This window comes from Lycorma delicatula, chromosome 4 (genome assembly GCF_047948215.1).
Source record: "Lycorma delicatula isolate Av1 chromosome 4, ASM4794821v1, whole genome shotgun sequence".
Lineage (NCBI taxonomy): Eukaryota > Metazoa > Arthropoda > Insecta > Hemiptera > Fulgoridae > Lycorma > Lycorma delicatula.
The window spans coordinates 10,920,656-10,937,220 of NC_134458.1; the positions used below are offsets into that span (position 1 = coordinate 10,920,656).

The following is a 16,565-nucleotide window of genomic DNA, read 5'->3' on the forward strand; positions in this document are numbered from 1 at the left end:
TTTATTATTTTAAAGTACTTTAAATAATTATTTTTTCTACTCACTTAATTGCTGTAGCTCGCAAATTTCAAAGTCACTGTCATCGGTGGTTTCTAAAGAGCGTGTAACCCATTCTGAATTTATATTTATCACAAAATTGTTGTGTACATCATATAAATGTTCATCTTTAATGTATTTTTTTTCAATGTTGACAACATGCTCACAGACATCACTCCACTTGGCTTCAGACACTTTATAAAATTCTTCTTCAGCTAACTTAGGAACGTCTGACATCTTAAAAGTTGTATTTCTTTTAGCTACTTGCCCTTTCACTTGACTACAAATCATTTCAATGGCATTTAAGTCAGGATGATAAAATGGCAACCATAGAACTGTGTGACCATAATTTTCAAAAATGTTATCTATTAAAAAACTCCTTTTGATTTTCTTTATGTAATTTTATATCATATAATTCAGTCTTCATAATAGCAAAACAGTTAATTAGTAGTTCAACTAACCATGTTATCATATCACTATTTAAAGAGTTAGAATTTGGCTGCTTTTGTAGCAGAACATTGTGATACAATATGTTATCTAGAACAATGACCGACCGAGGTGGCAAGTTGGGAATACACTTCTCCCATAACCATTTTGTGTACTTTTTGGAATCTATCAATTTGTGATATCTCCTTTCTTATTTGACTCATACATAAGTAAAGCATTCTTAATGAATCCTTTATTGCCATCCGGCACGAACAATTATTAATAGTGAGCCCTTGAGTACTGGTATTTTCAGTCCCTCATAAAGGTTTGTTGTGTCTACCCATGATTTTGGTGTCCCATGGCTACTGTGAATATAGGTTTCACCTGTGTATACAATCGGTTTTCCTTCTTTGCGAAACACGGAAATTTGTCATAGAAATTTCATTCTTTGCATTTTAATATAAGCCATTCTATCAGTATTTTCTGGCTGTCTTCTGTTTTTTAGGTAGCTTTCATAAGAAAGCTACCTATTGTAATAGGTACCATGATTCGACTTCCGTAAAATTTTGACATATCCTCATGTTTCACATCCCCCAGACCCCAAAACCAGCGTCAGTTCAAAAGACTATATAGACATTTATACAAATATATATATTTCACTTTCTTGTGGACACAATAACTGCCGTAATTTTGCGCCCATCACTTTGAAATTGATACATAAAATATAACAACCAAAAATCTCGTTCAAGTTCATTAATGGGCAAAATCGAACCAAGGAGGTGGAAATGGGGAGGCTTTTTTGAAAAAACAAAATATTGCTATAACTTTCTTATTACGTAAAATATCGAATTCGTTTAAAGTTACTAATATTCTTTGGATAATGGCCTAAAACTTATCTAAATAAAGTTTTTTGATAACCCCAACCATTGGCCCAGGTAGTGGAAAAAATGGAGTTTCAAAAGCAAAAAAATCATACCTCCCTTAGTAGGCACAGTATCGAATCTGTTTAAAGTGGTCATTAGTCCTCTAAACATTACCTAAAACTTTTGTCCGAAACAATTTTTGATATGACCAAAATGTTACTGGAATTGTAAGATGGGGTTTGCTGTATGCTAAACATGTGAAATTTTTTTTAGATGCAACCATTGTCATATTGAGTAAATTTTACTTTTTTCTTAACTTTAAGGTAGAAATCTTCTTTATCCCCTACTTAGTACCAGTGAAATCTACCTCTGTCTTCCAGCGTACTGAAAGGGATTTTTTCCATCTAAATCCCATTTAATGTAATTTTCTCCTTAAAGATCTTTCACTCCCTTTGAAATTAATTTTACTTTCACGTGCTTTTTGCATAACTCTCTTCACAGTAGGAACGCATTTTTCAGTTACATAAAATTTATTTATTAAGCACCTCAAAGCACCCATATCAAACAAATTTAAATTGCACACAGTAATGGGGCGATTTACATGTTTTCTTGGCAAAATGAACACGGATAGCTTCTCAGTTTCATTTTATTTCCCTTCTGCTATAATACTTTGGACCATTTGTTTTGACACTTTTGTTGCTTGAACAACTGTATTCAGCACTTCAGTTTTCCTCACTACTCAGGTTCCGGCATTGTTTTGTAAAAAGAAATTGTAAACATTGAATACATTTTCCCTCACCTGATTATGAGTTACTGTATGTTTTCTTCCTAACCTGGGCATTTTAAAAGAAAATAACTGTATTGAAATATTAGAAATTTACATGACTGAATTTATGACAAAGTCTTACATGAAAACTACAGAACACTAACAGCTATTCACTTCATTAAGGAAAATATACACTGCAATAAATGAAACACTGCATTGGAAATACTGCACCTATTGATAGAAAATAATGGAAATCAGCAACTACATAGTAAGTATCACGTAGAATTACATCAACTGACGAGTTAGCTAAAATCACTCCTGTTAAACCTCCTATTGTAAGCAGGAATACAAATTCTACTAATCTACAATAACCACTTCTAGAACATAATTACAAGCGATGTGTGACAAATGATTCTTCACAGCACAATGATTAAAGTAGATTAAAAATAAGTAAATGAAATTCATAGAATTGCATGTTGCATTTACAATTCATAAATAGCACATTAGTTATGTATGATTCATGAATGATTCTATTACTATTAGTTGCTATACAACAGGAAGTAGTCCTAGTTCACAACATCAATATATAATTTAGAATAAAACTTAACAATTGCACAGGCTACAGCAAGTTTATGAAACCTGTTTTTTATATATTATCATACCACAAAAGACATTTAGAAAATGACAATGTTTTTAGTTTGCTTGTAACGGAAGCCAATGCATGCAAAATGCTAGTAGGTAGGCTTTCACTCCCTGCACCAACATATGTGCCGGCGAGTCTATAGTTATGATTTACAAAAAAAATTTATGTGCATAAACAACCTAATAGTAAATTAAACTTTAAATATTAAACACTTAAATATCAGTAATCATCTACTATTTTAACAAAATTATTAAAATCTCTAAGAACAGTATCTCGGTAATTTTTTTTTATACAAATGGGACTTAGCTGCCACCAACTGGTCATATTTCAGATTGAAATATTAATAAAATATTAAGCAGGAAGATAAATACACAAACGTATTAAAAACAAAAGCCAAAGTTAATGATCAAATTATCACAAGTAAAACAAGCATTTCCATAGAATGACTTTTAGTATTAAATTTGTTCTCATTTATCAGGCAATATGTTAAGAATGAAATTAACTATTTGTTAAATTAAACATCCGTAAAAATTATATCAACATTTGATAATTAATTTTTAACACAATAGTATCTATTCAAGCATTCAGTAACTGTAATTTTACTTTTTATATTACGTTTCATGGTATTAATTTCACAGACAATATTCTATGGATATCTTATATTATTATATACTGCTAACAATAACAGTGATGTTCCACCAGTATGAAAGTAATAAATTAAGCAAGTTATTAGCAATGATTAAAATTTTTATTATATTCTATAATACAGAACAGGACAATATATTAGGCATATGATAATCTTTTAATAGGATATCGAATAAGAAAAAATTATGTTTCTTTAAAATGTAACTATTAAATTAAGTTTGTAATAATTTAACTCTAATCTCAAAATATGTGGTTCTACAAAATATAGTAAACAATATTAATGTAAAGCCTCATATCAATAGTACTGCATAACATATTGGTTAATAATATTTTTCATATCAATAACAGATTATTTTAGATCTTGTTTAAAAAAAGAATGTGAAAATCTGCCATCACCACTTTTTGTTGTATTCATACAATATTACTTAATGACCATTAATGCAGTTGTTACAAAGTAAGAAAGAAATGATGTACAAAAAATTTATCGTTTCAGAATTTTCTATGCTGATAAAATTGGACTTTTTAATGAGACAAAATGCCTAAATAGATATTAAGGCTTAAGAGGAGAAACCCCCCAGGATTTGTGACAAAAAATTAATTAAAATTTAATGCTGGCTGCACAAATGTGGCTGGTGACTGCACGATGAAGCCATTGATCTAAAGATCTAAGACCACTTAAAGCCAATTCTGAAATCTGTCTTCCTATAATTTGCTATTGAACTCAAAGGACTGGTTTACCAGATCAATTTTTAAAGATAGATTTCACAACCTTTTAAATATTACTCTCAAAACATATTATTTAGAATGATGTCAGTCACTGAAAATACTCCAAGTCATCCTCCTGATTCCCTTACTGACTTCCCACAAGAAAGAAAGTAAAGAGGTTTTCTAACCAATGAACACAAACTCTTTAACTGAACTCATGGATCAACAATGAATTAAAAATGGTTATTATTCTCAAAGGATATTTAAATAAATTAAATTTAGAATTCAAGATGAACAAAATGTTATCAATTAAAATTCTGAACGCGTTTGATATTCTGCCTGCTGTTAAGATAGTCATGGATCGAAGTCTAGCAAACACTGTATGTTATTGGAAAGAATAAAGACATTTGAAATATTACTAGACATTAGAATTCCTATCTTAGAATAGCATTTCAAATCAAAAACGGGTGCTTTGGCTAGATTATAGAAGTTGTTGCTTAAGGTGTGAATTTAATTTTGTGAGTCACGTTGAAGATGTAGCTGTAATGTTAGAATAGTGTAATCAGTACTTTCATCAATAACTGAATAGAAATTCAAACCCTATGTGCCCTTGAAAAAGAAAATTGAGCTAGCATTAGAACCACAAGAAATGATGACTGTCCCGTTAATTATAGAAGGCCTTGAACTTATTTAAGCAGGAATGAAAATTCTTGAAGGAATTTATTCTGATAAGCAGCAAGTGCCATCAATAAAGATAAGAATAAAATAGGTGCTGGCATGCTACAAGGAAATTTTATGACAGAAAAGGCTGTCATCCCATCAAATTTCTATGCATGATCTTCTTTAAACCCACAGTGCCACCCTTAGGTAGAGGGATATGAACACAGTTTGCCATCTAAATAAGGACCCAAACATAACATTAATTAATTGTTTTTGACCATCTGCTTTGCTGTTTTATTTGTATAAGGATGGTATGTATGGCATGTAAATGAGATGTAGTCTTGTACAGACTCATGTCAACCGTTCCTGAGGCGTGTGATTAACTGATTTTATTTTTAAAGAACTGAGTCAGAGACAGTATAGTATTGTCAACATGTCAATCAAATTCTGGTTAAAAAACCACAGAAATGTAAACAATAATGAAATAATTTTTTAAGTTAAGTTACCTTAATTATTGTATTTATTAAAATTAATTTATTGTTATGAATGATGATGACAAGGGTCACTTAGAGGTGTGAAGCCCCCTTCAGTATTAAGTAACTTTATTATTCATCTAAATCATTCTCAATTTATTTTGTTTTTCTACTGCTGTCCAAAATAGTGTTAATTATTTTTAGTGTATAACATAGTGTATAACATAGTGTATAACATAGTGTATAACATAGTGTATAACATCAGTAGTAAATATAATATAGTAAAATTTGTTAATTATAACCAAATATTTCTGAAACACCCAAAATGTCTCAGGGAACATCCTCGAAATTAAAGCATGTAAAGGATAATTTCATTGAAAAAATCCCTTGCCACAACAAAGCAGAGGCCATCTAGAAAATGTAGAGTTTTTGCAGCCCACAATAAACCCTCAGAAACATTGTATCAGTGCAAAACGTGTTGTGTACCACCTGTTTCAAAAGTACCACACTGAATTAAATTATTAAAACTGTTTTATAAAAAAAAAAAAAAAAACATAAATTTTAGGATTAAAAATGTTATTTAGTACAAGGTTTCATCAATTAGAAAAGGTAAGTAGAGCATTTCTTTACATTTCCATTCCATTATTCTAATAATATACATAGCATTATGAGAATATTTGTTAAAGTGTAAAAATATTCAGTCCCAAGAGCTAAAAAATAATCTAAAAATTCAGTCACCAATGGGTTAATAACTGACTATAGCAGTGGATACCACTTAAATTTAGATGTAAATAATGTTATTATTTATTCATAACTAAACTTTTTGTATTAGTTATAGAACAGATCAATATTTTCACTTATTCTATTTTTTTTTTCTTTTAATTAAATAAGATGAACAGCATTTAAATTAATAAGACCTAATGCAAGTATACCAACTTATGGGTTTTATGTAAGCCAGATTATGTCTAATGATGGTTACAAGTAAGAACATGGTGACACACAAAACTAACATAAACAAAGAGATATAACATTTCAGAAAAATGCTATATTAATAAATATATACAAATAAATAACATGATACTATGACTACATTGATAATATACTCCCTCAGTTGAAAACTGTTCTCTGCTGCACATGACATCGCTCACTGATAACTGCCAACCCGCACTATCAGTTACTATGGAGTACAGCCGCAGTTTATAATCTAGTACTTTAGAGTGAATCACCATCATGATCTGTGTTCTTCTGTGCATGATTTACGTATTGATGTTTTATTCTCATTTTAACGAGTGTATTGCTTGTAAGCTTGTAAAATCTGTAAATATGTGTATCTAAAAACTGTGTGTAAACTGTACTGCATGTGTGTGCCTGTTTTGAGTTTGAATGCAGGTGGATAATTTTACGAATTCAAAATGGTGATGTGTGCTGTTTTTGGGTGCAATAACAATAATAATAAAAAACTCAAAAATAATATTTTTATAAACTTGATAAGATTATGTTTCACTCATTCCCAAAAGATAGTACAGAAAGAAAAATCTGGGTAAATAAATGCGGCAGACAAGAGAATTTTAGTCTTGTCAACGAGACAATTTGTAGCATACATTTTAAACCTGATCACTATAAGCGAGACTTACAAAGTGGACTTTTAAATTATGAACCGTGTAGAAAAAAAAAGAAGAAAAAAATGCTTTTCCTACTTAGCACTTACCTAAAACTATTATTATGAACCAGTTAATCTACTGACAGTAGATTAACTGGTTCAAGGAACGTATGTAGTGAAATTAGAGAAAGGAATAAACAAGTAAATGAGGTGCTATCAAATAAAAAAAATGTTGCTTCATCATCAAAAAATGATGAAAATTCAACAGTGAATGCTGAAGAAGAAAATCTCACTATGATGGGTTCTCAGAGAGCCAAAAGCACTGTACTAAGTACATCTACAGAATGTGTAAAACTCAAGCTGCTTAGTGAACTGAATAATATCAAGTTACAAAGCAAACATTTACAGGAGGAGATGTCAAAATTAAAATCAGAAAATTATTCACTGAAGCACAAAATAAATATGTGAAAAAAATATTCATTCCAGGCCAAATTCAAAAAATGAGAAACAGCGTTGAATCTGATCAAACTAAACGTATAAAGAGATCTTTTAAAGATATTTCTAAGGTGTTGTCTTTACACTCAGCTGGGTCAGATGCTTATAGATACCACTTGAAACAGAAATATCCACTACTGGCAGCTTTGACTTTAAAAAAAAGGGGGAGGAAAGTTACAATCAGTCCTGGTGTGCTAAGTTTCACTATAGGTATTTTGAAGGACTGCCATTTACATCCATTTGAAAAGGTTTGTGTCCCCATAGCCAATGAAATGAAGGTGAAAGAATACGAATATGATGATAAACTATACACTTCTACAAACCGCTAATTATGTCCAAGTCATCAAAATTCACAAATTATTCAAAAATAAAGTTTATTCAAAAATTGGAAACAGCCTGTTTTTTTACAATTACGACTGAACTTACAAAACATATAATCTTTAATATAACTCAGTTAAACTATTAGATTCAACATTAAGGTCATGACTTCTGACTTGGGAGGTGGAAACCGAGGTTTGTGAAATGAACTGGGGATTAATATGAGGAATAATTATTTCTCAAATCCTATTACTGATGAGAAAGTTTATGTATCTGGTGTTGCTCCACATTTCATTAAACTTTTACAAAACCAATTTTTGAATTCTGGGTTGTCAGTCAATGGAAAAATGTTAACAAAGATTACTCTCATTGAACTGATGGAGAAAATATTGTGCGTAAAGTCACTGATTTGACTGTAACAGGTATAAAAAGGCAAAAAGTTACATTAGCTACCCAGCTGGTTATCTCACACAAATTCATGTGCCTTAAATAGAGTAGGGTCCTTAGGTCTTCTGCAAACTGAAAACTGCGAAGAGCTGTCATCTTTCAAGAAGTTGGTGAATGACTGGTATGATGTCTTCAATTCTAAAATACCAAGTATTGATTCCAGAAAGAGAATGACTGCATAAGGATTGGAATTAGAAATCCAAAATAAAATTTTCCTTGATACAAAGTAAACAGTGAAGATGATGGGAGTCAGGCAAAAAACAAGTCTCTTACCCTTTCAAAAAGGAATACTTATGAGTATCAATTCACTATGAATGCTATTTGAAGTCATGCAGGCGAAATACAAAATTAGCTACATAATTATGAACAAGCTATATCAGGACATCCTGAAGGGATTTTTTTTAGTATCATGAGATATAGCAGAGGACTACACGATCATCCTTCACAGCTAGAATTTAAATACAGATGAAGAAATTTCATTATTGGAAGAAATGACGGGGTTATATCTTCAGCAGCAAACATAGAAGATAAAACAGACTAGGTGAAATCACAGCTACCAAAAATACTTTCTATTCTATTACATCCCTGCACCATAAGAATGACAACTCAAATGAAGAAACAACGATCACTGCAAATATATTTTGAGATTAAATTGACGACATTGTGAAGGTTAATGAAGAGTATAAGGATATCATCAAAATCGTATAAGATGGGTTACAAAGTGTTGGCAGATTCATCGTGAACAAATTTAAAAATAAATATCTGGAATTGGGTACTGTTACTTCTAATTTGGGTAAAGATACCTACATAGAGCAATTATCAGAGAGATGATTAAACAAACCATCTACAGATATTTTACAAATTCTTTCAAAATTGTGGAACATTTTTCAAAGAACAGACTTGGTGCATAAGGAAAATTTTATCAAATCTCTATTTGAAGAATCAAAATACTTAATGCTCCAAAAGATGTAAACAAACTTTTCATTAGAAATGCTGTTTTTCGATTAAGAAGTGTAATACAAACATAACTGATGGTAAATCATGAAAAAGAAAACTTCAGAAGACTGTTACTCAACTTACTGTTACTTAACTTCAAAAGATTGCTATTTACCTAACAAATATCTAATCTTTTTGGCATTTACTCTTAACATAAATTAGTTTTTCATTTATATATTTTTTAACATTCAATTACATTATTGAGCTCTTGATGAAAGAAATTGTGATTAGTGATAAGAAAACATAATCAAAGCAAATAGTGAAAAAATATTATTTAGAATATAGCAGACGACTTATAGGCCTACTCGTAACTAAGACATGAGATGTGCACTTTCTTTGTTTTCCCATGGATATTTTCAAGAACAGTCATTCATCATCATTTTTGTAAGTAATCAACTTCATATGATATAAATAATAATAGCACAAAATAACAATATACATGTAGGATAACGATAACGTGTTTTGTCAGTTTCTTTTGGGCCTGGGCCTGGGCCTATAATAAATAATACTTATTTTCCTCTTATGTAATTAAAAAGGGTCAATTTTGCAATTTATAATCATATAAAACCATAACTTCAACAAAAATACACACAAGCTGCAACTCATTATAACTGTTTAACAATACAAGCAGTGATTCAATCTTGCCTGGTTACGAGTTGTCAGGGAATGACGTCAAATGTGGGAGTGAGATAGAGCTATACATGCGCAAGAGACTATCTGTAGTTGTAATGTCATGAATAAATAACAGTAATTTAACTCACTGAATTTGAAAATAAATCAATCATGTATATAAAATTTTTATAACTTAATCTAATGAAATAATTTCATTCTAATTTATACAATGGTAGAAGAAATCTTTAAAACGGATAAAGTTATTGAAGGCTTTCTTCAGATATTAATAAATATCTGAAGACAAAATAGAACTTCAAAAACACTACATACTGATTTAATTTTCTTTATAATTATCATTATTGATTTAGACTTTCAGTATTTTGAAGAGTGTTTTAAATCAAATGTATCAATACAACTGAATAAGATTCACAAAAATTATAAAAATGAATGTGACTTCGGCTGGTTAAAAATCACATTTTAAAAAATCAATAATACTACCCTACATTTACCAGAGTTTTTTTTAGAAATCTTTTTCTATCAACCACTCAAAAAATACAAAAAAAAATGAATTAAGAGTATTATTAAAACCAACAAACATTACTCTACATTGAGTACCACTTAGTACTCAACGTTTTACTATACATTAACTGAGAATTTGGTCCACCCACTTCTTTCCACAACCCTGTAATCTTACATTTTAAAATAAAAATCATCCTAATCTAGAAAGGTTTTTTACAACCAAACAAATAGAAACTGCAAGTAAATGTAACCCTGCATGTAATAATACTTATACAGCTATATTGTGTATCATTGTAACATATTAATGCTAAAACTTATTTGAATCAATTTACATTGCTATTTCTTTCTATTCCATTAGAAATATAACTACATCTGATTAGTCTTATCATATAATTTAAGGCTCAATTAACTCAGTCAAGGAGGGTTCTATTATAAACAAATGCTACAATGACTCAATAAAATTTACTTATAATTACATCAGCTAGATAACAAAATTAATGCAATTTGAATGTAACAACATTCTGGACAGCAAAATATTTACAATAACACTTCAAATAAAACCAATATATCTAAAATCAGTTATATGTTATTTATTAAGAATTTCACATAACATCAATTAGAAAAAAATAGTTCATGAGAAATGTATTTTGAAAGATTTTTCTTAGTAATGACAGGAAAATACAACTGAGAATTTTTAATTCTTAATTTTAAACCAATATTCTAATATATTTCAGAATAACAAATATAAATTTAAAATAAACAGTATTTAGGAAAAGTTCTGTAAATTCCTCCATTTCCAAGGCTCCCATGATATCTTTTTCTTTTGAGATTTTTTCTGCTGTATGTAAACGTGATCTAAAACTTCTTATATGCACATAAAAAAGTTTAGCTTCAATAATGATTGTTGTTCAGTGCCATATTTAAACATTAACTATATTAATTTTGTAGTGGAAAAATTCATATACAGCAATGAATGTGGTAAAATTCCACAACAACAATGGCTGATAAACCAGATGACAACCATTTAAATGAATAACTTCATGACCTGGTTAAAAACAGGTCATTTGTTTATTGGAAACTATGAAAACAGAATAAGATGTAATCAGATTTTAAGAAAATGAAAATTATTAACCCTAACAGTCACATGCATTTTATAGATTCAAACACAAGGGCTCATTTATGTAAACAGAAAAGTACATAAAGATGAACCAAGTGTTGCAACAAAGTTCACTGAAGCATCACGCTTTAAAAACACATATTTTGAAAATTCGCATGGTATTAAAATGTGTTGAATAAAATATTTCCAGTTGGAAATGCTCTGTTACTGGTCTTTTATAAAATAAAATATAATCCTTCCTTAATATTATACTCATATACTGCCACTAATACTAATAAAAATCTGTCTGAATGGTAAATAAAAAACTACTACCACTGAAGGATGAATACGATTAGAAACTGATCACAATAAAAGGGTTAAGTCCAAACAATAAAGATATTTATAATAAAAACATTTAAAAAACTGAAGTTTAAAAGAGAGAAAAGCTATAAAGCAAAAATCGAAACAAAAAAGGTAATAACAACACTGGTTGCAATGGCATTCTAATAGTATAACACTCGAATACATTTAAAGAGGTAACAAACAAGCACCTTGAAAGTGACAATTTTGAAAAAGTTTTTGCATTTAAGCTGTTCATACTCATTACATTATAAAAATCTTTTATCACAAATATCTCGTTAAATAAAAACAATATCACACAAAGTTTACATCTGAATAGGCTGAGTACTATAAACTGTTTATTACTGTTAATACCATTTTTAAAAGTAAATACAGCCTAAGCACTAGCTACTAAAAAATAAAAAAATGCATATAAGCAACTTATTCCAGTAAGAATATTTCATATTAAAAAAGTATATATACAAGATATAGTAATTTTTATCATTCAAATACAAACTGCATTCACTCACAGACATAAAATCACATATCTGAAAATATTAACATTAATTTATGGTCAAAAAATCAGATACAAAATGTTATAACAAAAAAATAGTATTTCATACAACATAAAACAAATATCAAATATTTTCATAAAACACTATATAATACCAGCCACAATGCCACAATGATAAATGCTTCATATTAAATTAGTAACTTTTACATACATACAGCAGACAAACATAAATATATATATATTTATATTTTTCACACGTGCATAAATACAAAATCACATTTCTAACCTAATACTGTTTATATTCTTAATATTAGTTACATCAAATAAAATATTCTTTGGTTTTTGTTCTATAAGAGCATTGCTGAATTTATTTTATTTGATCAGATAAATGTAACCTAATAATACTTCTCATTTTACTAATATAACAATTATTATTATTCTGATTCATAACTTTATGTTAATTGCATAAATTGGGAAACAATTTATATTTATGATAGTGAACTGCAATTCTTATGTTTCAGGTTAAAAAGCAGTCTTTCATAAGATGGTAATAATAAAGGTCGCAATGAGTTAAACTAATGACTGAACAAAACTTATTCTAAACCTAAGAGTGACTGTTAAAAGAGGGAATGAAGTTGTTGAGGCACTCACATTGGTCGTGGATGTCAAGCAGTGAATTACTTAGAGCAGATCTTTTTAGCTGATTTGTAGAATGTGGAAGCGGAAGAGGCTGTGTATCACAAGAAGCTGATGAAACGCCTGATGTCCCAACACAAGGGCACACTTCTACATCAGCTACCCCACTGTCTCTATTTTCAGATCCACCATTTCCAGATGTTCTGAAATGATATGATCATCTGATAAGTTATTAGTGAAAAATAATAAGCATAATTAATGATGCAAAGCGATAACTAGAATTCATGATTTTCAATAAAAATACGACGTAGGCCTTCACACGTGACCAGATAAAAATATTCATACAACATTATTAAATATGTTTACAGGGTTCCCACTGAATTTTAAGATTCATTTTTCCTGACCAATTTAATAAAAATTTCCTGAATCATAATGTTATGCTATTGCCATTTAACCCGCAAAATATATAGGTATTTTATTTTTTGGAGCCTCCCTCCACCATCCCCATACTGCCCAACTCATGTTTTTTTTTTTTATTATTTATTATTATATTCATGTTTAAATTTTATTTTTTAATCATTTTTTTACCATATACATTTAAAATTAGGCTATTTTTGTGATAAATTGTTTCAGTAAATGATTGTTCACTTGAGATTGCTAAAGATTTTTCACAAAAACTAGCCTACATTATTTTGGAAACAAAAAAAAAATTAATAACTTGGTTTGAATAAAAATTATAAGAAATACAGATTTTAATTTAACAAAAAATATATGTATGATCACAAAAGAAAACTAAAATCACTATGACTAAAAGTTATACAGATAAGTAAACTAAAACAGTACACCTTATTTTGTACAAAAAAAAAAGGTTAATATTACTTGAAAAATATTTTGTCATTATTATTCTAACATATTTGCAGAATGCCACAAAGTATGGTGCAAGGCCATGATTAATGACATTTAGTAACTTCAAGCTGGAATTTTGACACTATACAACTATCAGGAAAAATAATTTAAAAAGTTGCATCAATATTTTCACATGAACTTAAGGTTAACTTATTTTGCACAACATTGAGAACCCACATAATCTCCACCTTAGAAAAATCATCTGTATAACAAAAAGAAGTAACTGCGTTGTCATTTGTGTAAATGAAGTCAAGGATTCAAATGTATCATTTGCTGCTGAAATTCTATTACTCTGATCCAGGCAAAGAACATGCAGATTTATCACAACCACCATTCTCACAACTGTTGATCAAAGTTTTAGTCTGGTAAGTTGAAGTGCCGCTGGGAGATAAAATAATTTTCAGTGAAGGATGAAAATTCCTTATCTTAATTATTTCATTATGCTGCTTTCCTTTACTGTGCGAAGTCACTGCCTTTCAGCCCATACTGCCCAGTCCAAAATGTTTTTAAACACATCACAAAAAGCATGATACACATCACAAAAAGCATGATACACATCTCTATCTCTTCTCAACAGGCTGAATTCTGGGTGGAAGTTTATATCTAACCGCTGGTCATTAAACAAAGTATTTTTAAATGCTATTTAAAAGTAATTAATTACCTAAAATACTAAAAAAATTCATGGTGGTTTGAGAAAAATTCAAAAAATTAACCTTTAAATTTTTCAATGGCAACTTTTTGTTAAAATTTCACCAGTGAAAAAATTAACTGAAATTTGGAATATTCCTCCTTTAATACAAAAAATAATTTGGGAATGTAAGAACAGGACATGTTAATGGCTTCTTGATAATGTAGTTGCAATGTGCTGGCAATGGGGTCACCACTTCCTGACGCCAGGAAAATATATCAAATATATTTTGGCATTATTTAAAAAATACTTTATTCATAACTAACTTAATTCAGTAACAAAAATGCAATTTTCTGAAATGTTTTTGCAATTTTCCCTGATTTTTTATAAAAATTTCTGACTTTTCCTGACTGTGGGATCCATGGTTTAATTCAACTGACCTTCTTACCAGCTATGAGATCAATTTATCAGTTTTTATTTGTAAAGGATGTTATGGTGTTAATGATCAGATTAATCTAATGAAGAATTGTAATTTTATTTTTTGAGACTGGGTATTAACAACCATATTTTAGCGTTGTGGGTATATATACAAATCAGAAATTCACAGTTTATCTGAGTTTGCAGAAGCATTAAGTGTATATCTAGCAACATTAGCTGATTTACAGCTAACATGTACTTTGTGGCAGCAGTAATATAAATATTTTTGAGGGGTCACTGCAACTGATGATTACCTAATATTATGAATCTATATTAATGTTTATCTATTATTAATTTATCTACTAGAACAGTGGTGGGGAACCTTTTTACCATGGAAAGCAACATTCAGCTTCAGCAGCAGTAAAAAGACCACACAAGTTAATATATAGTAGCTGGTTATAGCTGTGATTTTTCTGATTTTTTTACACTAATACTCATAATAAACTAAAATAAATGAAATATGTACTAAGTAGAAGGTGTAAATTAATAAATGAAAACTTTTCAAATCTCTATTTAAATTGACATTTCTAGATTTACTGTATTATAAACAAAACATTTAAGTAGTTGGTAACAAAGATTAATAAAAATAAATGTTATTTATTTTATTTTTGAATATGTTTTTTGCTTGCAAGTAATCGACTATTTGGTTTCAGCTTTGTAACTCGCAGCTTGAGTTGGTCTTCTAAATGAGCATCAGTTATCTTTGTCCTCAAACAATTTTTAATTTGTGTTACACATAAAAATGTTCAATTAAAAACAGTAAGCATTTCCAAAGCAGGTAAACAAATGGTGTGCATGTTGATGTAAGCATGGGTACTCAACTGCATTTTTCCAAATTTCAATCAGGTCTTTTTTTGTATCAAAAAGAGATTTCATAACATTAACTTTTCCCAAATCAATTCGTTCCATTTGTAGTTCTTTGGGAGTTTCTGATATATCAATCAGATGTGGTTCAAAAGCTAGTTTCATTGCAAGAGTATGTTCTTCAAAATCTGAAAATCTTTCTGCATATTCTTCAATTAAGGAATCCAAAACAGCTATATAATCATTGATGGTTTTATGTTCATATTTCTGTTCATACAAAATTTTTGATAATTGCAGAAAGTGTTCTTCAGATACATCTGAGTGAGAAAACAAATTTTTGAAAAATTTAAATTTTTTTTAAAATGCCAGAATTTTTTTCCACATACCACATATCATATATATGTTTAGTTTTACCTTGCAGGGAAATATTTAAATCATTTTGGTTTGCCATAATATCAGACAAAAATGCAGCATTTCTACAAAATTCTTCATCTGATAATTCGCACAGTTTTTCTTGTTCCTTGTAAAATGTTAAGATTTGTTGTGTTGATATGTTAAGATTTGATTTGTTGTGTTGAAATGTTAAGATTTGATTTGTTGTTTTTTATTAATCAAAATTTGTCCTTCTGATAACCAGCAAACTTTGCAATAATAGCGTAAATCAACACTGTAAGTTTCATCATCTAACATAAGCATGTTTTGGAATTCACGATGATGCATTGCATTCACTCAAATAAAATTAACAATTGCAATAACTTTATCCAAACTATTGTGTAAAATAGTTGGTTTAGCACAAAGAATTTGATGGTGCTATATACAGTGGAAGGATATTATTTTTTCCAAATTAGAACTTTCCTTTTTTTTAACAAAGAAACTAATCCTCCTTGCTTGCCTCTCATGGAAGGTGTACCGTCGGTGCATATACTGACCAGATTATTAAAATTTAATTTTGACTGACAAC

At 29.3% G+C, this 16,565-nt stretch overlaps 1 protein-coding gene across 1 annotated transcript in view; it reads right to left on the reverse strand.

The window, feature by feature from the left end:
* Nucleotides 1-16,565, reverse strand: part of siz (Brefeldin-resistant Arf-GEF family protein schizo) — a 75,193-nt gene that overhangs the window by 5,536 nt on the left and 53,092 nt on the right. Inside the window, exon 12 of the mRNA XM_075362296.1 lies at nucleotides 12,805-12,992. Within this exon, the coding sequence (XP_075218411.1) occupies nucleotides 12,805-12,992 (188 nt within the window). The remainder of the gene's footprint in view (nucleotides 1-12,804; nucleotides 12,993-16,565) is intronic.